The 25417-nt window shown below is 39.9% G+C and overlaps 1 protein-coding gene across 1 annotated transcript in view; it reads left to right on the top strand.

The window, feature by feature from the left end:
• The window catches only part of dnah5 (dynein, axonemal, heavy chain 5), a 133733-nt gene that overhangs the window by 29211 nt on the left and 79105 nt on the right, over positions 1–25417 (top strand). Inside the window, 36 exon segments of the mRNA XM_070551922.1 lie at positions 154–239; positions 331–538; positions 651–764; positions 1008–1214; positions 2437–2517; positions 2918–3008; positions 3284–3429; positions 3633–3801; positions 3909–4163; positions 5493–5689; positions 5832–5925; positions 6470–6612; positions 6718–6794; positions 6866–6990; positions 7190–7425; positions 7686–7904; positions 10196–10258; positions 10781–11019; positions 11257–11404; positions 11516–11608; positions 12792–12991; positions 13154–13307; positions 13480–13643; positions 13796–13952; positions 14383–14595; positions 14783–15007; positions 17862–18034; positions 19042–19112; positions 19363–19470; positions 19722–19909; positions 21811–22005; positions 22388–22522; positions 22717–22824; positions 23773–23926; positions 24356–24502; positions 25076–25317. Coding sequence (XP_070408023.1) covers positions 154–239; positions 331–538; positions 651–764; positions 1008–1214; positions 2437–2517; positions 2918–3008; positions 3284–3429; positions 3633–3801; positions 3909–4163; positions 5493–5689; positions 5832–5925; positions 6470–6612; positions 6718–6794; positions 6866–6990; positions 7190–7425; positions 7686–7904; positions 10196–10258; positions 10781–11019; positions 11257–11404; positions 11516–11608; positions 12792–12991; positions 13154–13307; positions 13480–13643; positions 13796–13952; positions 14383–14595; positions 14783–15007; positions 17862–18034; positions 19042–19112; positions 19363–19470; positions 19722–19909; positions 21811–22005; positions 22388–22522; positions 22717–22824; positions 23773–23926; positions 24356–24502; positions 25076–25317 — 5625 coding nt within the window.

Below are 25417 nucleotides of genomic sequence, written 5' to 3'. Positions count from 1 at the left end.
CAGCTTATAGTCTTCAAACAGAGATTTGCTTACAGAATAAAGTCTTGACCAGAATGTCCATTATCTAAATCTATTGGACATAATTGCATTTCCCCTTCATCTGGCGGCAGTCCCTTTTGTTAACAGGTTTTTGGTGTTTTTTTCTTTTTCCAGAACCAGCTGAAGAGTTTTATGGATACAACCTTTGAGCAAATTCAAAATACAGAACGAGCTTTAAATGTGCTGAAGAGATTTGAAAGGTTCCTCCTGTCGTTCATATTGATTGTGTTACCAAGGTTTAAAAACTTCAAATTTCAACTACCTCTCTTCTTTTTCTTTAATAAAAAACAGGCTGGGCATTCCTGATCTAGGCATTGATGAGAAGTATCAGAGCATTTTCCAGAATTACGGCCGTGACATTGAGATGGTTTCCCACTTCTACGAGAAGCAGAAAATGGACCCCCCCATTGGGAGGGACATGCCACCAGTGGCGGGCAGGATCATGTGGACTCGGCAGCTCTACAGGCGAATCCAGACGCCAATGGATCTTTTTCAAGAGGTTGGGCAGAATTTAGGATTTTCTATTGCTGACCTTAATCCAGGAGTTTATTTTTGTGTATTTTAAGGGATATTTGTTTTATGTTTTCTATTGCTCCTAAATTCCCATGTAGCGTCCAGGAATTCTTTCAGCGCCAGATTCTAAGAGGATTATCAAGAACTTTAACAGGGTAGCAAGAGTCCTGTTGGAGTATGAAATACTCTACCATCACAGCTGGCTGACAAAGGTACAAAAAATAGAGCAAACAAGGGGAAAAGAAGATAGGGCGATGTAGTAAAACTGATCATTTTGTACGAATACAATTATTTATGGCCTCAGTATGTACAGCACAAATAAACTTTGCACTGTTAATATTGAATTTATTCTTTATTAATTTCATAATTTCCATCTCCTCTTGCTTTTTGTTGACATTTTTTATACTGCCAGCAACCCCCCATTTCCCTGTTTTTACCTGACATGTCCCACACAGATGGGGGATTCCAGAGCAGGCCTGCAAGTCTCACTGCTGGTCAGGTCTCTAGAAACTGGGAGGCTGTTTGTGAACTTTGACCCAGAGATACTGACCCAGATCAGGGAGGTGGACTGCATGACACAAATGAATCTGGAGGTTCCTCCCTTTGCTGCTCTGTTGCAGCAAAAGCAGGTCACACTTAAGAAAAACCACAGCAAATTACAGGTAGGGAATACATTTACAACCTAAACAAAAAGTATCAGAAAAAATATTGAATTATGCAAAAAGAAAACCCAGTAGGATAGACTACTGCAATGCCCTGCTTTCTGGTCTTCCCAAAAAGAGCATCTCAGGCTTACAAATTTTACAAAATTCGGCAGCACGTGTCCTGATGAAGACCAGGAGGCGGGAGCACATGACACCAGTTTTAGAATCATTGCATTGGCTCCCCGTATGTTTCAGGATCAATTTTAAGGTTCTTCTAATGGTTTTTAAGTGTCTTAATGGTCTTGGGCCTTCTTATCTATCAGAACTGCTTTTACAATATGAACCCTCGCGGCCTCTGCGCTCCTCTGGCAGGTGTCTCCTGGTCATCCCTAAAGTCAGGACACAAACTCACGGCGAGGCGTCCTTCCAGTGTTATGGCCCTCGCCTCTGGAACGAGCTGCCAGAGGACCTCAGGGCCGCAGAGAACGTTCATGTTTTTAAGTCAAGACTCAAGACCCATCTTTTTAGGTTAGCTTTTATCTAAATATTTACTACAGTTTTATTTCTCGTTTTACATGATTATATTTTATTACTTGCTTTGCATGTTCTATATGATTATATTTTAGCACAGTTTTATTATTTAAATTATCATTTTACTGTCTATGATTTTATTTATTACTTATTTTCTAATTGTTGTCATTTATATTAGCTCTTTTATTACATTTTTACTCATTTTAATCCAGTGTTTCCTCTGTGGGGGCCCTCTGCCCCGGGAGCGGTGGTCGACTGTAGCTTCCTGGTCGCTCTATAGGTGGGGGTCTATGCTCCCCCTCCACTGAGCGCCCTGACTTAGTGTGGAAGACCTGATGCTGCCGGGACAGACGGCTCCTCTGATGGCGTTTCCTTGCGTTACCATACTTGGCTCATCTGGACTCAGCCTAATATAATTTTTACTCGTGTGTGTGTGTGAGTCTGTGTGTGTGTGCGTGTGATTGCATATGTTTGTTAATGTTTTTAACCTGTTATGAGAATCTGGGGTCATTTTGTAAAGCGCTTTGAATCACACTTTGTTTGAAAAGCGCTTTAGAAATAAAATTTGATTGATTGATTGATTGAAAACAAACCCTAATAACTATTATCTTGGTAGTGGTGTTAGAAATGCACAAATGGGTAGAATAAAAGACAAGGGGTTAAAATTCTGATTGTTTGTGGACATACTAATATTTTTCATGTTTCACAGCACATGTTGAATGAGAACAGCAGAGTGCGGGCCAAGATTCAGCCTGCATTTGAAAAGTTGGCTCTTCCACATGTAGCTAAGGTAAGATACGGTGAAAATCAAGTGGAAGCACGTTCTATACCCTTTCTAACATGCAAAGGTTTCTTTTTAAATACAGTCAATTTTTAGCGCAGTTTAACAAAAACTTAAAAAAATATATATATGTAAATAGTGTGTGGTGTTAGTATGTCAAAACGGCTCGCACCAAATGTATCAGTGCATCACTAATGTGAAATTTATAAAACCAAAAGTTTTATCATTTCAGTGACAAAATGTTTAGGGTTGACTGAATTTAATCCAAATGATGATGTCAGATTGTTGTCAGAGTTTTGGAACTGATGAGGAAACTTTTCACAGTTATTTTATCCTACTGCGAATACATGTTATTTCATAGGGTGATACTTTTTTTTAACAATCTTTTAAAAATCTCTTTACTTTGCAGGTAGATGAGGCTATACAGCCAGGTTTGACCTCCCTCAACTGGACATCTCTGAATGTAGACGAGTATTTGAGCCGCATTGACAATGCATTGGGTAAGCACTAAATCCTGTCAGATCGATGCCTTTCATTGACACATAAGACATCCTGCAAGTCAGCACTGGCAGCATGAAGTGAAATTTGCATTAATGCATTCATTGTGTCATCAAACGCAACTCATAAATGTTCTGCATGTTCTACAATGTACCTGTTTTATTTTTATTTATGTCTCAAACTGAGTTTTCTCCTGCTCCATCTTATACCAGATTTCCAATTCATACCCTTTTTTAACCTAAGCTCCTCTCTATCTCCTGCCCTTCTGTGGTTTTAGTTGACCTGGAGCTGCTGATGGACAGAGTGAATGACTTGGTAGAGTTTAGAATAGATGCTGTACTGCGCGAGATGAGTTCATCTACATTGTGTGTTCTGCCAGACGAGGAGCCAGTGACCTGTGAGGAGTTTGTTAAAACTACCAAGGTAAATTCAGATAAATTAAATTGTATATAGATGTAGGTAATCTGTTTGACCATTATGTGGATGGGGCTGCATTCCCTCGTGGCTTTCACACTTAAAAAGTTATTTGTTCTTGATTTATTTTTTAATTTGCAAACCACAGTTTGCATTTTTTTTATAGAGAATTCGGTGTAGCTCATTATCAGCCTTGATATGTGTGCATATAGGACCTGTGCATAAAACAAGCCCAGAACCTAAACATTAAGAGTGCACTTGTGGAGGAGGCTGCCAATGAGCTGATCAACATGCTGATGGTGTTTGACCACGGTCAAAAAGAGGAGCAGAAGCGTGAGGTAGAAAGTTCCCCTGACAGCAAGAACCATCATGACACTGAAGGTACTAATGTTATTTTTTCTTCTTTGTTAAAACTTGTAAACTACCTGCATGAGTAAATGGCCAAAGTCTGTATGTGTACAATTTTTCAAAATGTCTTGCATCTTTAGGGGAGGATGAACGCCACTCAGGGAACCGCCTCCTCTCTAGAAACATGTTGCTTCCTTCATCTAGTGTTGGTCCTTCATCTCCTTTGGTGAGGAGGAGGAAGAAGAGAGATCTGATGGAAGTAATGGAAGAAGCAGCTCAGGAACTGCTGTCCTACTTCAACCATCGCAATGTGGATGCATTGCTCAAAGTGACACAAAACACCCTGGAGATGCTGTGCAAGCGAATGCACCCTTCATCCCCCATGAATTTCCTGGGTCGGTCTAGCCTTGTTATTTATTTGTTTTTTAATCTGAAAGAGAAAATCTGTGAAAGTGTGCTATTTCAATTAATGATAAATCCACGGTGCTAAAGAGTTTATTGTGAAGACAATGATCCGTCCAATCATCCATTTCATCCTCATATCCGAGGTCGGGTAGCAAGGTCAGCTGCCAGGGAAGCCAAAGCCTCCTTTCCATCAGACATGAAAGCAGCACGTAACGTAATAGTGGCATTTTACCTGCAAACTCCCTTTCAACTGGAAGCATTTCAGATGCGAAACGGGAGCAAAAGCGTTCCACTCCGCTGGTTCGACAATGTCACAAACTCATGTGAGAATTTCAACACCATGCATGATTTCAGAAATCCACACTATAACAAGCAAGGAGAAAGGCAGCTGCATGATTCCGGAAAGGTCTGTAGTTTAGGTCTGTCTGGCCTGATCTAAACTTTGAAGTTTTAATAATTTTGGAAGTGCAGCGCGTGACAAAAAGACTTGAAACACAATGATAGCGCCCCTTTGCTTCTGGGACGCGTTCAAAACCTTACACTTTGCTACTAGTGGAAAGTAACCTGTCTATTTTAATGGCGACGCTTTCACCTCCAGGGAAAGGAGGCTCCAGACTTCCCTCCTCCCTGCCACTTGGTTCCGGGTTAGAGTTAGACAAAATCACAAGGCCTTTCCAGGCCAGCTGAGATACAGGGCATCCTAACCAGATGCCCAAGCCACCTTAACTAACTCTTCTCGGTGTGGAGGAGCAGCAGATCTACTCTGAGCTCATCACAGATGACTGGGCTTCTCACCCCATCTCCAAGGGAGATCCCAGACAGCCTGCAGAGAATAAAAATAAATAAAAAATGAGAGTTGGAACGTAGATCAACAACACCCACATCACATTTGGATATCACGTTCACAGGACCACATCATCTGCAAAAAGCACTGACCTAATCCGTAGAGTCACCAAAACAAATCCCCTAAACACTTTGGCTGCACCTAGAAATCCTGTTCTTAAAGGTTATAAACAGAATCATGACAAAGGGTAGCGTGGGTGAAGTACAACTCTTACCAGAAACAATCCTGACTTACTGCCAACAATACAGACCCATCTCTGGCACTGGTCATGCAGGGACCTAACATAAAGGGTCCTGGTACCCCATAAAAACCAACAAAACAAATGTAAATAATAAAAAAATAAAAGTGTAATGTCGTATCAGACGAATACCAGCTGTTAACAGTGAACTCTTCTAATCTCTTTCATCCATGTAAAAAATATGATGACCTGGACTGAGCTCAGAAAATCACATGAATATTTTGTATCTCCTGGCAGGTGAGGGTAATTCACTCAACCAAGGTACAAGCCGTGGTCATCCGGCCATCTTTCGAGTCAATGTGACCCTCTCCATCCCTAGCATCATCATGGTTCCAGCTCTGGAGGAGGTCCAACAAGCTTTAAACCGGGCTGTAGAATGTGTGGTCAGTGTAAACAAAGGAGTAAGCCAATGGAGCAGAGACAGGATCTCCAAGGTACATTTGATTGGATGATGAAAACAAATATTTTACTTCAGCTATGAAGGATTGATTGTTTCCCTCCTAGATTGTTGATGTGCTTCTTCAGCAGCAAACCAAATCATCCCTGAGGTGTTTTTATTTGATTTTTGTTTCCTAGAAAAAAATTAATGAAAGGCGAATTGCGGCTTTGAAACAAGACGATTCTGAGAGTGAATCGGAGGATGGAGCTTTAACACACAGAAGTGTGACTGGTACAACACACAGAAACTTACCCAAACAAACTTGTGTGATTTACTGATACATATTTTTTGAGACTTGCACATTCTTTTCACCACTTTCAATCAGACCACCTGATTTCACAGCTCAGTAGAGCAAAGCCACGTGTGACTGACTAGGCAGAAATGTGTTGATGGAAGTCACGTGATTTGCCAGACTTTGGGGAGAAACATTTCACTATTTTGTTCAAATACAACTGCCGTTTAAGTAAAACCATCAAGAATTCAATAGAGCTAATCCAGTGGATCTTTTATGTGAAACTGCATGAATACAAGCATCTTCATAGATCAGTATAAGGTCCCCAGGGCAGCTGTGGCTACCATGTAGCTCATCACCACCAGGAAGTGAATCGGTGTGTGCGTGGGTGAATGACTGAATGAATTGTGTTGTGAAGCATCTTGGGGGTTCAAAGACTCTGACACGATATAGGACGTTTACCCTAGATGACACTATATAGGCCATTTACCATACATTTTGTGAAAACATTAACTGTTCCGATATGTATATATATTTTTTCAGAAGGCAGCAGTTCAGAAACTTCAGCATCTGTGATTCAACCCATCCCATTCCAAGTTAGAAATTACTACAAGAGTGTATCAGAAAACAAAGAGATGGTCAAGTTGGTGTCAGTTCTCAGCTCATCCATCATCTCTACCAAAAAGGTCTTTGACAGCTATTATTTATGCTTCTGATGAAATACATTTCAATTTAATGTTGTTTATTGCCCATTTTTAAATACAAATCTTTGGTTTTTTGTTATTATGCAGGACGTAGTGTCTGCCCTCAGCCGCTTCAACAGTTACCATCACATTTGGAAAAAAGACAGAGAAGACACCATACAGAGGTTTTTTTTTGGAACAACTTATGTATGGTGTTTAGAAACAATCACGTTAGCTTTTGTCTTAACTTTAACAGATTTGTCAAAGGAAAACCTTTGCTATCAGAGTTTGAGAGTCGGATTCATATCTATCAAGATCTGGAGCGTGAAATCAACTCTGAACCGGAGTACATCACTGTGGGAGCCTTAGCTTTATTCACAGGCAAGTCTGTATTCTCTGGATTGTTCTTGTTCCTGGACAAGTCACTCTTAGAAATGAGATTGATATCTCAACGAGTTTTCACTTGATTAAATAAAGAAATAAAGATAATCACTGTAAATTTGACCAATGTGAAGCTGACTTGCAGATAAGGAATAACTCATCCATACTGGCTGATGTCTTTTTTAAAATTTTGTTAAAGCTTCCTTAAAGATGTCACTCACTGCTGAGACTAAGAACTGGATGATGGACTTCGGGCTGTCCTGTAACAGAAAGCATCACTCAGAGATGGATCAGATCTTTGCTTTCATTGATGAGGCGGGAAAGAAACTGAATCGACAGATCAAAGATCTGGATGATTTTCGCATCGCTATGGCTGCACTCAAGGAGATTAGAGATCATGAAATACAAATGGACTTTTCAATAGGACCAATCGAGGTAAACCACAAGAGGATTGTGCAGTCGGTATTTTTATTATTGTTAAGTTATGAGACTTTTATTCTCATAACACATGTACACTGGTGTTACATGTATGCATGTTGCATGAGATATTCTTATTGAGTCAGAGGCAGTGTAGGATAAATTGAGAAAGGGAAACACTTTTGATATTTATTGTTTCTGTTCTAACATGATTATCTAAATCAAAATTTACATTGCACATGGTTGGATTAATAGATTTGTATGTAATTTCTTAACAGGAGTCGTATGCTATGCTTTCTAAACATGAACTGTCTGTGGCCAAAGATGAGATTGAGAAGGTGGACACTCTGCGTTACACCTGGGAAAAACTCCTGTCTCGGACAATAGAGGTGCAGAATGAACTGGTCATCCTCCAACCACACTTCAGAGGAGAACTTACTACTAATGTGAAGATCTTCCAAGAGGACTGCCAGCACTTTTACCAGGATTATGAGAAGGTAAAAGAAAAAATTGAAATGACAAAAGTCTTAAACAGTCTTAAAAAGTATTTTTTCCATTTATTGCTTCTAAATTACTCCCACCTGCTGCTTGTTCCCAGCATCAGATTCACAGATCCAACTGTGCTAGTTTCATGCCGGTACAAACATGCCGATAAAGTGCAGCAGACACACACACACACACACACACACACACACACACACACACACTACACACACAAAGTCACACACACACACACACACACACACACACACACACACACACACACACACACACACACACACACACACTACACACACAAAGTCACACACAGACACACAGCCACACGCTCATTGTAGGTATTTGGCTGTGGCTCCTTTACTTGAAGTTTCATCGAGGTTGCCATTTGCTTGTGTACTTTTTTTACCAAGGTGCCAAGGTACTATTGTTTCTTCTGGGAGTGAGACCCTTCTGTGTGGCCTACCTTTCCTTTTTTTGTCACCATCCAAACACACTTCTCAAGTCCAAATGACAATCCGATATCAGCACTGTACAGCTCCAAACATTCAGTGATCCATGAGTGTGGCATTGAGTCATAGGCTTTCTTGTAATCAATCCAGGCTGTACACAGGTTGGTGAGTCTGGCTTTGCTGTCTTGTGCGACTGTTTGTTCTATCTGCCAATGCCATTATGTGCTATATAATATATATACTGGTGTGTGTGTGTGTGTATATATATATATATATGTGTGTGTGTGTGTATGTGTGTGTTCCTCTTGCACTGAACTTTTAGTTTTTTGGAGAGGTATTAATAAAATCACCCTCTTTACGCTTCTGTAGCCTCCAGAAATGGTCAGTTTTCCACCTACAGTCTGACCTCTTCAGTTTCTGGCCATTTGGGGACATAAGTCTTAACTGGTGCTTTTAGCATATAATGAATGAATAATAATGGCTGAAGAACAACAGCAATGTTGTGATTAATCTGTGCTTAAATTACAGAAGTTGAAATGAGTATTATGTTATGATCAGTAAGTTGATTTAACAAGTGAATCACTATCTACTGACATGCTCACACACACTCACCATATCTCCATGACGCAAGGTAAGTTAAACGCCACTGCACATAGAGATTTCCTGATCCACAAATCAGAGCTCTTCTATCGGATGTTCTGAGGTTTGTTTGGTAAAACCTCTTTACATGTCAAATTCTGGTTGGCCATGTAGTCAAAATATGGCCGTTGTTAATACAGAACTCACTTCCTGAGTGAGTCAGTTTTTGAGAAAGCTTCGGACCAGCCATCCGAAGCAAAACCTCTTTAACCCAGCGCATCTTTTGACAAGCTGTCAAAACCTGTTGCATGCTACAGCTGACCACAAACGGGTCTTTCAGAATAAAGCTGAACCAGCTTCAACTCCTTAAGAGTTGCTCCACAGACGCAAAACAAGTCGACCTGTTTGTCATGACCTGGAGACGACTCTGGACTGACCTGGTCTTACTGCGGTTTTTCTACGGACTACAGTACCGTGGGGTCCACGGACTCCCTGACATCTCAGATCCAAAAGAGAGTCTCCGATAAGGGTACATAGACTCGACAGGTTGCTTCTGATGTGGTTTTATAAACCATTAATTGTAGTTTATAGCAGACCAAATTCACTCCCACTCAGAACTCAGTTTCTCCTGATACGAAGGCTCTGATAACATCACATTCATATCATCACACCTCACATTCCATCGACTTAGATTCATTCATCACATAAAGTGTTCCTAGTTGTCACATTTTTAATTGTTTAGAAAATAAATTTCTTACTTTTTATAAACTTGACTCTGTCTGAATTGATACGAAGTGCCTTACAGTCCCTGAATAAACAAAGAATTCTAAATCTGGTTAAACATCCAAAGACCAATCAGACTGGATTTCCATACTTACATAGAAATTCACATCTTATTGGTCAAATGTAGTGTAGCATATTGAACTTAAAAAGCACCCAAAATTATATAAGTATGTTAACTTTACACTTCAGTGTGTGCTTTCCTTCAATTTTAGCAGCATTTGGCATTTGGGTTCACCTCATGAGCTTTTTGGAGGAACCCAAACCACAATAATGTGACTTTTCCTGACATACCTGTCCTGTTCTTAGGAAGGCAACTGCCCAGCAGACATTTCTTTTACTGTATTTACCTTTTGTAATGCAAATGCTACCAACTCTGTAAACAACATAGCTTTTTGAGAATCACTTTGTTACCACAAGTGTGCTTAAACCACTCACTCACAATCATTTAACTGTGATGAACATTTACTCATCTGCTTCAGGATGGTCCCATGGCAGAGGGTTTAGTTCCCCAGGATGCCAGTGACAAACTCATCATGTTCCAGGTGGGTGGTACAACTTTTGACTTTTATTGACCTAGAAATCATTTAGGACACAGGTGTCAAACTCCGGTCCTCGAGTGCCGCTATCCCACATGTTATAGTGTTTTCCCTGTTTCAACACACCTGACTTCAATCAGCAGGTGATTAACAGGCTTTTGGAGAGCTTGATAAGCTGCTGCACAGGTGAATTAACTCCGTTGAAACAGGGAAACAACAACTATATACAGGACACCAGCCCTCGAGAACTGGAGTTTGACACCCCTGATTTAGGAGTATCAACCATTGTGTGTTTTATAGACAAACAGATTTTCTGGTTCCTGATAAAGACAGGAACATGAATATTATGTGATGACCAAAATGATAAATCTGAAGTTGTGTAGTGTAGAGTGAGCTGCAAATACCATCACACAAATTTAAAAGCACTGAAAATCACAGCTGTTAAATGGACCAATTTGTTGCAATGTTTGTCTTTGTTATTACTTAATAAGTACATTTTGGTGGCTTTTTTGTTCTCGTGACTTTCAGAATCGATTTGACAATCTCTTCAGGAAGTATATCACTTACACCAGTGGAGAGGAGCTGTTTGGGATTCCTGTTACACAGCATCCCCAGCTTTTGGAGATAAAGAAACAGTTGACTCTGCTGCAAAAGCTGTATGGCCTTTACAACAACGTCATTGAAACAGTGAATGGTTACCATGACATCCTCTGGGCCGACATCAACATTGAGAAGATCAACAATGAGCTGCTAGACTTTCAGGCCAGGTTAGATTGGCAGCTCCCTATTGAATTGATCTTTCTTCTGCATTTCTGAATGTACATTAAAAATTTGATTAGGTTATTTTCTCTGTCAATTACTCCACCTACATGTACATTTCTGTTATTAAACATATATCCATTCAAGTCAGTCATGGTTCATAAAGGGTTATCTATATCTTCCTAACAGTGAGCATGTTTAGTATTTTGTAAATGTTTTGATCATTGCTCCCTGTAAACTAAAAGATGCCGCAAGCTGCCACGTGCCCTAAAGGAGTGGCAGGCCTTCCTGGACCTGAAGAAAACCATAGATGAGTTCAGTGAGTGCTGCCCCCTGTTGGAGCTCATGACTAACAAAGCTATGATGACGCGCCACTGGAAGAGAATCACTGAGGTCAGTAAATCATTAAGAATCATCGATGTTGTCTTTCAAACTTACAACAGGATCCGCACCTGCTTTTGTTCTGAGACATAGTGCATGTAATTTGAATGATCATCTGCCCAGGTGACTGGCCACACCTTTGAAGTGGAGACGGATACGTTCAAACTACGTAACATTATGGATGCTCCTCTGCTGAAGTTTAAAGAAGAGATTGAGGTATGAATAAAGACAATGTTTATTTTGTGTTCCTGAATCTATTTTTTCTCCGTTAACCGGTTTGCACATTCTAACTGTAAGACAGGTATATGATTCTTTACTCTTATAACTAATTTTATTTATGTCAGTGAAACCCCAATGGTTGTTGGGTAAAACGGAGTATGTATTATTCATACTTCCTTGAGACAAATCACAATTCAGCCCGAACAGTTCATGTACTTCTAGTTAGGGGGGGGGGGGGGGGGTACTTTCCCAGTTGAATTCCTATCTGTATTGTTTTGTATCCTCACAAACTGGCACTTCCTAAAGTAAAATAATTCCTAAATGTTCTGGCTGGGTTACAGTCTGATATATAAAATCAAAGAAAAATCAATGTAGGGAAATTGTTTTAACTTGGTAGCAACTTTGGAGCTGTTAGCTGAAGGTCTTACTTGTAGATTTCATCAGTCACTGGCAGGTGTTTTTGCTTTTTCCTTGATGTATTATTTCTGTTTAGCTCCTGATGTACCAGGATGTCTGGTCTGTTTTTAAGCATTTGGAGAAAATTGATTTTTAGTTAAACTGAGACTTTTCTACTGAATGGCTCTTTGATCCATTCATTAATTGTCACCAAATCTGTATAAAATGAAGAAATCGAATTTAGCATTATACCTAGTAGCTGTATTTTTAAGTTTTTAAACGTGATGTTCACTGAGAAACAGACAATACTTGTTGAAATTCAATCGGTCTCTCTTGAGTTTCACATGCACGCAGAAAAGTCTTCTATCCCTATTTCCGACATTAGTCACTGGTAGCAAATAGACGGGTAAACGCTTGGATCAGAAAAGCCACACAGCTCTACCTCACTGTTGTGGAGCGGCATCAGCCTCTTCACAACATGGCAGAACTCCTTCAGCCTTCTGATTTTCATAGAGATAACACAACAATGTTGCAGAGCGAATGGAGGCAGTGGAAGTCACATTGCTGTTAACCAATCAGAGGCCAGATGTTGGAATATCATGCATACTAATGAGCAAGACTCCAAATCCTGTTGATTTCTGTCTAAACTAATATAAATGTATAAGAACAAGATAAAATTGACTACATTTTAGTAAGTTTGTTTAACATTTCCTTGACCTTTTCTTAGATTGCCTTCATCTCTTAAATGCTAATGACTTCATTTTTGCTGGGGGTTCATTTAAAGGATATCTGCATTAGTGCTGTAAAAGAGCGAGATATTGAACAGAAGCTGAAGCAGGTCATTGCTGAGTGGGACAACAAGACTTTTACCTTTGCCAGCTTCAAAACACGAGGAGAGCTGCTGCTGCGAGGAGACAGCACATCCGAGATCATTGCCAGCATGGAGGACAGCCTGATGATGTTGGGGTCTCTCATGAGCAACAGGTTTGTCTGTGGATTCTCATAGTCTTGATAGAAATCATATGAGGGGAATTAAATTAAAATGTTCTGCCCCTAAAGGCACATGAACTATAATTGGATTTTCTTGTGAACTTAGCGTGTGTGTCGCTCTGCACAGCTCACTCTCAGATTTAACATCTCTCTCAGGTACAACACCCCATTTAAAGGCCAGATTCAGAAGTGGGTCCAGAACCTTTCCAACACCACAGATATTATTGAACACTGGATGACTGTTCAGAATCTGTGGATCTACCTGGAGGCTGTGTTTGTGGGTGGAGACATTGCCAAACAGCTGCCTAAGGTAAAAATAGGTATTTTTGTGAGCAAACATGGACTCAAAATTCATGTTTGTATCCACAAATACTTTTAAAGCTTTACTGCTGGATAATCTTTCCTTATACCCAACAGGTCAAAAACCTCAAAACTGACAAATACATGTTCAGAAATGACACAGTTTGTCTCAATCTATCTAGGAAGCAAAGCGTTTCTCAAACATTGACAAGTCGTGGGTGAAGATAATGATGCGAGCCCATGAAATGCCTAACGTTGTACAATCCTGTGTGGGAGATGAGACCATGGGGCAGCTGCTTCCTCACCTGCTTGAACAGCTGGAGATTTGTCAGAAATCTCTTACAGGGTGAACACAAACAAATCAAATTTTACTCAAATCACAAAACAATGTGATGGTTTGACATGTAAATAGTTCAAATGTCAAAACTGGAGTAGACCGATGATAGAAGAAAAAAATGTTTTATGTTGTTTTACTGAAAATAGATTTTTTTTTTTCAGTTATCTGGAGAAGAAGCGACTGCTGTTTCCACGTTTTTTCTTTGTTTCTGACCCCGCCCTACTGGAAATTCTGGGCCAAGCCTCGGACTCCCACACCATTCAGGCTCACCTTCTCAATGTCTTTGACAACATCAAATGTGTACAATTTCATGACAAGGTCATTATTATTATTATTATTATTATTTTATTATTATTATTATTATTATTATTATTATTATTATTATTATTATTATTATTATTATTATTATTATTATTATTATTATTATTATTATTATTATCATTATTGTTATTATTATTATTATTGTTGTTGTTGTTGTTGTTAATATTGTTATTATCATTTAGATGCAGTAGTAGCTGAGCCACATTTGAGAGTTGATTGTGTTGCACATCTTCTAACAGGCCTGTTAATAGAAAATAGTGCATCTTGCGGCTTTGACCAAAAGCTTCTATAAGTGTAGACATATGGGCCAGGGAATCCAGAAGTATTATGAATTCAATATTTATAAATTACAAAACAAATTGAACTTCTAGACTATTAAGAATGGTAAAATAATTTTTAAACTGACTCAACATCTCCCCTGACTCAGATATATGACCGAATTCTTGCGGTGTCATCACGAGAGGGGGAAACCGTGATGCTCGAGCGCCCTGTCACGGCAGAAGGAAATGTGGAAGTGTGGTTAAATGCTCTCTTGAAGGAATCTCAGCGGTCATTGCACTTGGTGATCCGACAGGCTGCTTTGGCCATCCAGGACTCTGGCTTTCAGCTCATTGACTTCCTTTATTCATTCCCTGCTCAAGTGAGTCATGACAGCAATGGACATTTGGTCCTTACAATTTCATCAGTCCTGTTTAGGTATTGTCTACTCCTTGAATGAATTAAAAAGTAATAACAAATTAATTAAAATTTGATAAGAAAATGAAATGTTTAGAACTTTCGACGTTCATGTTTTGATGAAATTTCCAATGTAATTCTTCCTAATTCAGGTCGGCTTGCTTGGTATCCAGATGATATGGACCAGGGACTCTGAGGAGGCGTTGACCAATGCCCGGTTTGATCGCCGTATTATGGCGAAAACTAACCAGCTATTCCTTGATCTGCTTAACACCCTTATTGACATGACCACAAAAGATCTGGAAGCTATAGAGAGAACAAAATATGAGACCCTCATCACCATCCATGTCCACCAGAGGGACATATTTGATGATCTGGTGAGTTATGGTTTATTCAAGAGACATCAGAGTCAAATTCTAGCACAAAACAAAAAGTAAACCAAATCTTACATTTCATGCCAAACCTTGTATTTAATTAAAACTTCCAGTTCAGATCAACACAGGCATGTTTTAGGACTTTCACATCTGGGCCAGCACAGACCCATGGTGGTGTAAATTGTGTTTACATCTGGGTAATCTGTGCATTTTCCGTGCTCAGCTGACCATTTTTTTAACCTGCTCTCCGGCGGTCCGCTTCATGTGAAGCCGACTTGGGCATCTTTTGCCCTGCTCAGAGACATCCGTGTTCCTGAGAAGAAAACTAGACCGGGCCAGATGTAAAAACGTTAATATACATGATAGCCACAGGTGGTGTTTGCAGTTAAAGAGCAGTTTGTCAAAATATTTTCTTTTTTTTATTGGCATTAAGTGATGATACAAAATGACTTTGAGTTTCACAACAGACACAACAACTTGCTGCTTGTTTCCAAAGGAAAGAGGGTAAAATTAAAAGGGGACATTTGCGCTATCATGTGGAGCTCTGCTGCCTCTATAAACACTCTAAACATGGAGAAAACCTTTCCATCCATTTCTGTCAGTTCTTTGTTTGGCTTTAGAAATTATTTGCCTCAAACAAGCCATTTCGAAAACTCCCTGTTTGTAACATCACAAGTGACAAAAATTAGCATAGGGTTAACGTATGCATGCAAGAGACCTGTTGCTGGAGGAGCAGCAGTTTTACTTCAAGCTCCTCCCAGATATTGGAGCTTCTTAGCTTAAGCCCGGATCACACTGTATGATTTTAGGCCGATGCACAGGATTGTTCATGTCACACTGTGAGAACTCCAGAAAAGTGGTACATTGTACGGCGCAAGATTTCTGTGAGTCAGACTGTACGACGCCTCGCTCCAACAGGACACGCTGCGTCATGAGCACACCTCCCAAAAGCATACGTCACTAAGCAAACCGCTAACCAAAAGAAAGCTGAAGATAAAATAAAGCGCCACCGTTAACACTTCTTTTTAATGCCAGCTCATGAACCAGCTGCCGGTCTCCTTTTCCTGTCTTTCAGCTAAACAGCTGAGCTGTCTGCTGGTCATTCATCCTTCTCCTTTATACATACATAAAAAACCCTAACTAAACTGCAAAGAAGTAATGATCTGTCACAGATCGCTCAAATATCTGTCTCACTGTTTACTCCGCAGCTCTGTGACATCTCATCACACCTGCTGTCACGGAGCGCAGCTTCCTCTGTCCCCCTGCAGCAAAACACTACTGAACCACCCTTATCGGTTGAATATGAGTAATTTCCATGAACAGAAAAGGGATCTCATGTTTTTGTGTTTTTTTTTTATGTTCGTGAGCTCATCTCCTCTCAGCTCTCACAGATCACAGAACCACGGTTTTCACAATTTATCTGATGGTCTAAAAATTTAGTTTAAAATTTTTTTTAGTATAACTCTGATTTAACTTGGGCTATTAACAAAAAATTGTGTGCAGTTCATGATCTACATTTTAAACATAAATTAAAACCGAAGCTTGGAGAGGCGGAGTCTTGCTGCTACGGCGTCCCAAAGGTGTGTTTTCATTGGCAGATTGCAGACAGGAGTTGTAGGTTTTCAAGGATGCTTGTAGACTGTCTGAGGCTGTCTTTGGTCGTGAGACGGCTCAAAAAGCTGTCACAGATCTGGTCAGACTGGACGACCACAGATTTGCAAATCACCCTCATGTTCACCGTTTGTTTTTTGACACGATTATGCTCCAACGAGGGGTTTGGCTAAAACGGCTGTAAATCTCAGTGTGACCCGGGCTTTACAGCAGCTTGAGTGGGGGATGGTTGGTCACGGCCAGCTCCAGCTTGCTTTCTTAAAGTGACAGAGCTCTGAAAAGGCTTATTCTGGAAGGTACTGAGAACATCTGTGAACTTCATCAACATGTTTTTATAGACCATGGAACTATTAAAGCTTAAGAAAAAAAAATCCATCATATGTCCCTTTTAAATCGTTTTCAAAATGTGCTTTGTCTTAATTTTTTATTTTTCTCTGCTTCCATCTTCTATCATGCTGTCATCTTATCCACTGTTTCTGGATTTCTTGTTTTTCTGTCCTGTCACTTTGTTTTTACACCTCCTACCTTTTGTCTCCCCTGCACCTTTGCTGTGTTTTTTTGTCCACTTTCTTAATGAAACTTTTCCTTCGCTCATTACCTCTTTATCAATCCTTCCATTGTCATGGTCTGCGTCCTGCGTCCCCCTCATGTGTTCCCCAGCCCCCCTCTAGGTTCCCCTTATGTGTCTCCTTGTGTTCCTCATGTGCCTCCTTGTGTTCCCCAGCCCACTCCAGGTTCTCCCCTAAGGATTCTGTGCCCCTTTAGGTCTCCAACCCCTCCAGGTGTCCCTCTAGGTTCCCCTCATGTGTTCCTAAGCTTCCTGTGCCCCTGCTTGTCTCCAGCTCCCACCAGGTTTCCCAGGTTCACTTAATCTTTAGTTTTCTTTGTATTTATATTATCTGGCAAATTTTTTCCTGCAGTTTCATAGGTTCAGGTTTTCTTCTAGGTCCCTTCCTTGGTCCTTCCCCTCCAGCTTATTAGTTCTCCTTTCCTCCTTAGATCATTAGTTATTCGTCTTGTTCGTCTAGTCTTTAGGTTTGGTTATTATTCACAAGTCGTGTTTTATTTCCCCTCCTCAGCTTAGATTCCTCTCCCTGATTAGTAATTTGATCATTCTGGGTATCTGCACATTGGGTCCAACTCCTCCAACCCACATCCTGGCATCTCTACTTGCTATTCTCTCTATGTGTTTTTTCTTTCCTGTCACAGCGTTCTGTAATTGGTGTCTATAATTTCTTCTTCCTAGTGCCGGTTGCACATCAAAAGCCCCACAGACTTTGAATGGCTGAAGCAATGTCGCTTCTACTTCAGTGAGGACTCAGCTAAGATGATCATCAACATCACAGATGTTAGCTTTGTCTACCAGAATGAATTCCTGGGCTGCACAGAAAGGCTTGTCATTACACCTCTGACCGACAGGTAAAAGGCCATTCATGAAAGCAAGTATTTAAAAAAGAACGGAAAGTGAAAAGTTATTATCTATAAAGCTAGATCTAGAGTGCTGCACTTTAATTACACTTATCAGTTGAGCATTATTAACTATTAGCATGCACAAATCCACAAAACAAAAGAGTAACACAGCTCTCAAGAGTCAAATGGGGATAGTGAACCATCTGGGATTACATAAAACAGCTACTGGAAACTCTGGAAACACCTGTCTGTTTTCATAGAACATAAACGCTATTCATAAGCAGAAACAGTATTGTATACAGAGGAACAGTTAACATTAAACTATAACACCAGTTACAGTTTCTGTGGGAATTATAAATAAAAGTAAACATTGCAAAGCTGTTGTGCTTTAGAAGAGATGGAATTAGATGAAAGGATTAAAGTCATCACCACCTTTTCTACCACCTACAGTAATTGGATGGACGTACATTTCAGTATGGAGAAGCAAGACTTTACCAACAACCATCATCAAAACAACAAACTCTGACAGACAGAAATGTTGAGAGACAGAGAAATAAGAGAATGAATGTGAAGGGAAAGCAGCAGGGAGGGAGTCTCTATTTGACAGCAGCTCTCTGAAGATGAAGGCACTAATGTAGCCCTTGTTTAGCCCTGATTTTCTCATTGCTGTCTCTCGCCACCTTTAACACGTCTGTATTCCCATCATAGAGTATTTCCTCAGTTTAATTGCAGGTAAAAGGAAAATAATTAAGATTTTTAAATACAATTCTGCTCTGGATACTGCTTTTAATTTTAGTGTTTTAATTTGCTGTTTATATTCGGAACTCCATAATACATTTTTGCAGAGGATATTAGGGTATTTTGTGTGGATGAGAGGTGTGTTCTGTAGCTGTGCTCAACCTCCAAACTTCTAGTGAAAACAGCCTTTTTGAGGACATCAAATTTCTAACTTCAAAGTGATACTTTTAACTAGGAAGTTAAATTATGCAAACTGATGTGTGTCTGAATTTGTGCAGATGTTACATCACCCTCGCCCAGGCGCTTGGTATGAGTATGGGTGGAGCTCCTGCTGGTCCTGCAGGCACAGGTGAGACAGAAACAATGCTGTTTTCATTTATTTAAATTTGCTCAGCAGGGCTGCATCTATGGCTGTGATGGGGTGGTGTTTTATATGAATAATGAAACAGAACACTTGGGTCTTGCCTGGATGGCATGACATCAGTCTGGCAGCAGTCTAACAGTGACATGAACACATTGTTCTTTATTCAGACTTGGGTTTATTAAAACAATAGATTTACTTGGGATCATTTATGACATCATTCCTTTTCTGTCCTTAGGAAAGACTGAAACCATTAAGGACATGGGCCGCTGTCTGGGGAAGTATGTTGTGGTTTTTAACTGCTCTGACCAGATGGACTTCAGAGGCTTAGGGAGAATATTCAAAGGTAAAAACCTTAAAGATGAATAATGAGTGTCACATTCTACTAAAGAGGTACTTTTGTGTTTTTGCCCTTGTAATTGATGCTGCGTCCCTTTTATAGAAGATAAATATAAAAAGGACACCATATTTTTTACTTGTAAGGGTGAACAACCCCTGCAAAGGAAGGGTAACGTGTCCCCCAACAACCCTGCAAGGATAACTGGGTATAGAAAATGGATGGATAGAAGCCGTGAACAATGTCTGTTTGATTTCCAGGTCTGGCTCAGTCCGGTTCTTGGGGTTGTTTTGATGAGTTCAACCGCATCGACCTCCCTGTTCTGTCTGTGGCTGCTCAGCAGATTGCTATAGTCCTTACCTGCAAGAAGGAACGCCGCAAAAACTTCATTTTTACTGATGGAGACAGTGTTGAGATGAATCCTGAATTTGGCATCTTCCTCACAATGGTCAGTGGGATCTTGATGCCATCACTTCAAAATCAGCTTAAAGCTACAAAGGCAAATCTGCAAATGAAGCTAGCTTAGAACCCCACCCGCAGACTATCATCGCTAGGCCATGTCTGTCTGATTTGGAACGTGCTGTGCCAGAGAGCACAAACACCAGTTGCAGTTGTGCGGGTCCAAGAGTCAGTGTTTTCTGTGACTTTGAATGGCTTTTGTGTGCTTGTGTGTGTGTGTGTGTGTGTGTGTGTGTGTGTGTGTGTGTGTGTGTGTGTGTGTGTGTGTGTGTGTGTGTGTGTGCGTGCGCGCGTGTGTGTGTGTGTGTGTGTGTGTGTGTGTGTGTGTGTGTGTGTGTGTGTGTGTGTGTGTGTGTGTGTGTGTGTGTGTGTGTGTGTGTGTGTGTGTGGTGGGAACTCTGGTAGTTTGTCCTGAAGTTGAAGTGGTTGCAGACAGCTGTTTCTCCTTGTCTGATATTATTGAACATGAACCTCTCACACCAGTGGTGTTCTGTTGCTAAATATGTGACCCGGGTAAATGCGGCAGTTCGGTGGTTCTGAGACAGACAACCAAGTGATCCAATCTTTAGTTTTGGACTGGTGGAGGTTTTTGTCCAGGGGTAGGCAATCCTGGTTCTTGAGTGCTGCAATCCAGCATGTTTTAGTTGTTTCCCTGTTCCAACACACCTGATTTTTATCAGCAGGTGATTAATGGACTTCTGCAGAGCCTGGTGACCTGCTGATTCAAATACTGATTCAGGGGCATTACAACTGAAACAGGACCAGGATTGCCCCCTGTTTTAGACAAATGAGAGCCATTTCATTATTTTTGACTTTTTTTGTAATCTCCATAAAATATTTATATAGCTTTACTATGTTAGAACATACTATGTTAAGAGACATGAAAAAATGTGTTATGCTAGCTTGTTTTGCAGATTTACCTTTGTAGCTTTAAGTTTATCTTGGTCAGGTCTTGTTGGCTGATTTTACATTTCATATGAAGCGTTTTTTTCCTACTCTTTCTTATTAGTACACCTCCTCCTTCCCCTTTGTAAACATTTGCTGATTTAATCAGTGTCCTGTTCATCATTGGTGCTGCTCTGTTTTGTATCGGATGGGTCTCTGCTGCTGTGCCCTCAGCCTGAGGAAATCAATGTGTCTTCTTGGTAAAAATAAAAGAGGGTTCTCTGAAAGGAGCCTGAAGATCAGATACAAAACACTAACTTCTTTTTATAATTATGATTGGTTAGTTATCTTTTCCTGAAGAACATTGCTATTACTGTGTAGAGATCTTGCACTAAATAATACATGCTAGCAGAATCAGATGAATTAATGAATAGATTTTAGTAGAACTGACTTAGTTTACAGTGTATTTACAGAAATTATGCACATTTTTAGTAATCCCACATGTTTTATTATCATAGTCTTAACATAGTGAAGCTGTGATCACTTTAGCGTCCTGGTGCAGTCCCAAAGCAAGTCATTAGAGGACAGCAGAATCATCTTTTCTGCTGTTAGATGGGTTAAGTTATTTATTAATTTAGTTATTTGCTTGTTTTTTTTTCTGTTGTGTTTATTTTGTTGCAGCAATCTTTATGAAAAATGATGTTAAAGCTTTGTTTTTAGGTTTCAAATGACACAATTGTAAGAGTAAACTGATTTCATATTTATTTATAATTACCACAAGCATACTACATGCATTTTGCTTTCAGATGTGGTACAATGTGTAGTTTTATACTGCTGATAATTTATAAATCTATCAGTGTCCCATATTTTCTGTTTATTATGCTGCATACACATTTGTGGTGATTAGTGTGATTACATATTTTATCTTGTATTCTTACAATGCAATTCAGTTACCATACAGATTTTCTGCTGCCCTTATTAAAAACTATCTCCCTTTCTACTCAGAATCCAGGTTACGCTGGTCGCCAGGAGCTTCCTGAAAACCTGAAGATCAACTTCCGCTCGGTAGCCATGATGGTTCCTGACCGTCAGATCATCATTAGGGTGAAATTGGCCAGCTGTGGATTCATAGACAACGTAGAGCTGGCTCGCAAATTCTTCACTCTTTATAAGCTGTGTGAAGAGCAGCTCTCTAAACAGGTAACGGTAATGTCTGTTTGCCAAAGCGTAACTGTTACAAGCCCTCTAACGCAGGAGACTTCCCTAATCTCACCTACTAATTTGGTCTTTCTATGCAAAGCAGCTCAGTATAAGACAAGACTTTAGTTAGACTCTTTAGTATTATCATGAGAAAGCAAAGCGGTGCTAGTACAGTTTATCTGAGCAGTTTTATATCAGATTTCTTGTTTTGTTTTTTTGCAATCTGAATGCTTGTGAACACCTGGACCGGCTTTTCAGAATAACACTGGACCCTGGTGTGAAATGGAATGTCACGTTAGAGTTCACTTTTATATTTTACTGTAGTTTATATTGCTGCTTTTTAAGATCAGATTAAATTAAAGTTTTACTTTTAATCGTCAAGGTTCACTACGACTTTGGGCTACGGAACATCCTGTCGGTTCTCCGTACCCTGGGGGCAGCAAAGCGAGCAAATCCCAGTGACACAGAATCTACTATTGTCATGAGGGTTCTGAGGGACATGAATCTGTCCAAACTGGTCAGTCTAAGACATGTTCAATGAAACAAGCGCTTTTACAAAATAACTGCACAACTCCTTTGTCAAACTATGAAAAATAGATCTAAAAAATACAATTCTTAGCCTCATTGTGCATCTTTTTTGCTTTCTATTGTTGTGTGTGTGTGTGTGTGTGTGTGTGTGTGTGTGTGTGTGTGTGTGTGTGTGTGTGTAAGATTGATGAGGATGAGCCCCTGTTTCTGAGCTTGATTGAGGACCTTTTTCCAAGCATCCAACTCGATAAAGCGGGATACCCTGAGCTAGAGGCTGCCATTGACAAACAGGTAGGAGGGGTGAGAAATGGGTTTATCTTTGATTTCCAGAAAAGGCAAATTTCATAAAGGCTGAGTAGTGGTGATGGTTGGGAGAACAAGGAGAAAGAGAGCAAGAAGTGTTGCAAAAATAAGCCAAGGACAAAGACAACAATGAAGAGGCAAAGTAATTGTGGAGGAAAGCTTAATGGATTGTACGACTGCTGTATTTTTCAAGTCATTCTTAAGTACCTTAAGGTACAGCACCCAAAAGGATACAAATGGTGCCATTTATTGTTTGTCAAGGAACTAACCTAAGTACTTCTGTAGAAACAGAAAAAACAGATACGGTAAAACATGAAGGGTAAAGGTTTCTGTTAGTGTCCTCATAAACAATTTATCCATGTTGTGCTGTAATGTGCAGCTTTCTGGGTTTCTGTTTTATAAAATATCTTGTTGGTCTGGTCCATAAGGATACAACATACCTGGCTTAGCAGCAATGATGTGCCCTGGTGTGCAAATATTTCACATTATCCTTACTTTGTTTTTGCTTGATTTCAAAGAGTCTGACTTCCTCATAATTGGGAGATAAAAGTAATAATAAGCATCATTTGTCAGTAGTTAGAAGCTCTGTAAGATACTTGTTTTTTGTATTTATTTGTATTTAAGATGCTTTTTCGCTCATTCTCTCTCTAGTTCTTGTAACTGACCATTAAAGATACAACGGACTTTAGTTTTTACAACAGGCTGCTGAAACCAATTTAAACCTGGTTCTTCAAGAGAACTTTGGTTCATCCCCTGAGTTTAGCAGACCTTTGAACACTTTTAGTTTTGAACATTCATAGGTCAGAGTGAAATGAGTTAGTGAATGAATCACCAGAGTCTGCCGATGCAAAATGTAAAGAAATAAGGACTTTTGCACAGAACTGTAACAAAAAAGCTATTTTTTTTTTCTTTTTTCTTTCCTGTTTTCTTTATCAGGCTGAAGATGCTGGTCTGATCATTCATCCTCCCTGGAAGCTGAAGGTCATCCAGCTGTTTGAGACTCAGAGGGTTCGACATGGCATGATGGCCCTGGGGCCCAGCGGGGCAGGGAAGACAACTTGTATACACACTCTGATGAAAGCCATGACTGGTACGTTATTTGATAAGTTGACTAATTTGTTGGTGTCTAAGTTACAAAGAGTTTTAAACCAAGTGATTACATTTTTTACTTCCAAAATTTGGCCATGCCTGGACCCCTTTAGCTCTTTAGTTTAGGTCTTTAAACACAAACCGTGGCTAATATGAAACAGATGTGATGTTGCTACAGTTTTCTGAACATATTTGCATATTATTGAAAACTGTTTTTTCCAAGAAACTCTAAAGCGGGTAGATGGTAGAAGAATGCTGTCATGGTATTTATATCTAAAATGTTGACCAGAAGTATATGCACCAGAGAGCATAAAAAAGAAAGTGCTGCATATTAAAACAGGCCCAGAATTTTCAGACACATATTAAAGATAAGGTATCAGATGCTTTATTCATAAAGAAGCTCATAGATCTAGAAAATGTCTTCTCCTAGAATGTGGCCAACCCCACAGAGAGATGCGAATGAACCCCAAAGCCATCACAGCACCACAGATGTTTGGTCGACTCGACGTGGCCACAAACGACTGGACTGATGGCATCTTCTCTACTCTCTGGAGAAAAACACTGAGAGCAAAGAAAGGTCAGAAAAGCGTCTCACTCAAACACAGACTTATTTTCAAATAATGCTAAAAATACAATTTAGTGCCAGGCGTGGATGTGATTCATTCGTTGAACACAACGGATTTAATTTAAACAAAGTACTTAACAGCATCCAAAAGTCTTAACACATGACAAGGATTCTTCTTCAATGTTTCTAAACTTCAGATGATCTGGGATACATTTGTTTATATTTTCTTAATTCAAAGGAATTATTGGGACTTTAAGAAAATCCCTTCAAGTAATTTTAAACATCAAAGGGAAGAAACTGGACATCCTTTCACCAAACAGAACCTTAAGTTAAATTTCCATTAGTCATCACACACTGGTGAAATTCCTCCCCGCATCTGATCCATCCCCGTGGGGAGCGGTGAGCTGCAGCTGTGGCTGCACTCGGGAACTGTTTGATGGTTTAAAGCATTTTAATTTGATCTTTCTATGTTTTTAATCATTTGCTCATCATCAAATTTTTTTGTGTGCAATATTAATCTACCCCATCCTAACACAGGTACATCTGTACTTGTTTGGTTTGTGTCATTGTCATATTTTGTTTCAGGAGAGCATGTCTGGATAGTTCTGGATGGACCCGTCGATGCCATTTGGATTGAAAACCTAAATTCAGTTTTGGACGACAACCGAACTCTAACACTTGCAAATGGAGATCGCATACCGATGGCTCCCAACTGTAAGGTGGTTTTTGAGCCACACAACATCGACAATGCCTCTCCAGCCACTGTGTCGCGCAATGGTATGGTGTTCATGAGCTCCTCTGTTCTCAGCTGGAGCCCAATACTGGAGGTGAAATACTGGAGTTATTGAACTTATACCCTTAATAAACCCACAAATCTGGTTTGTGGTACGACATGGTGCTCAGGATTCACCCAGCTATGTTTACTTC

This window comes from Nothobranchius furzeri, chromosome 5, assembly GCF_043380555.1.
Source record: "Nothobranchius furzeri strain GRZ-AD chromosome 5, NfurGRZ-RIMD1, whole genome shotgun sequence".
NCBI classification, from domain to species: domain Eukaryota; kingdom Metazoa; phylum Chordata; class Actinopteri; order Cyprinodontiformes; family Nothobranchiidae; genus Nothobranchius; species Nothobranchius furzeri.
Note: the sequence above shows the minus strand (reverse complement) of the source record. Positions and strands in the feature narration are given on the sequence as shown.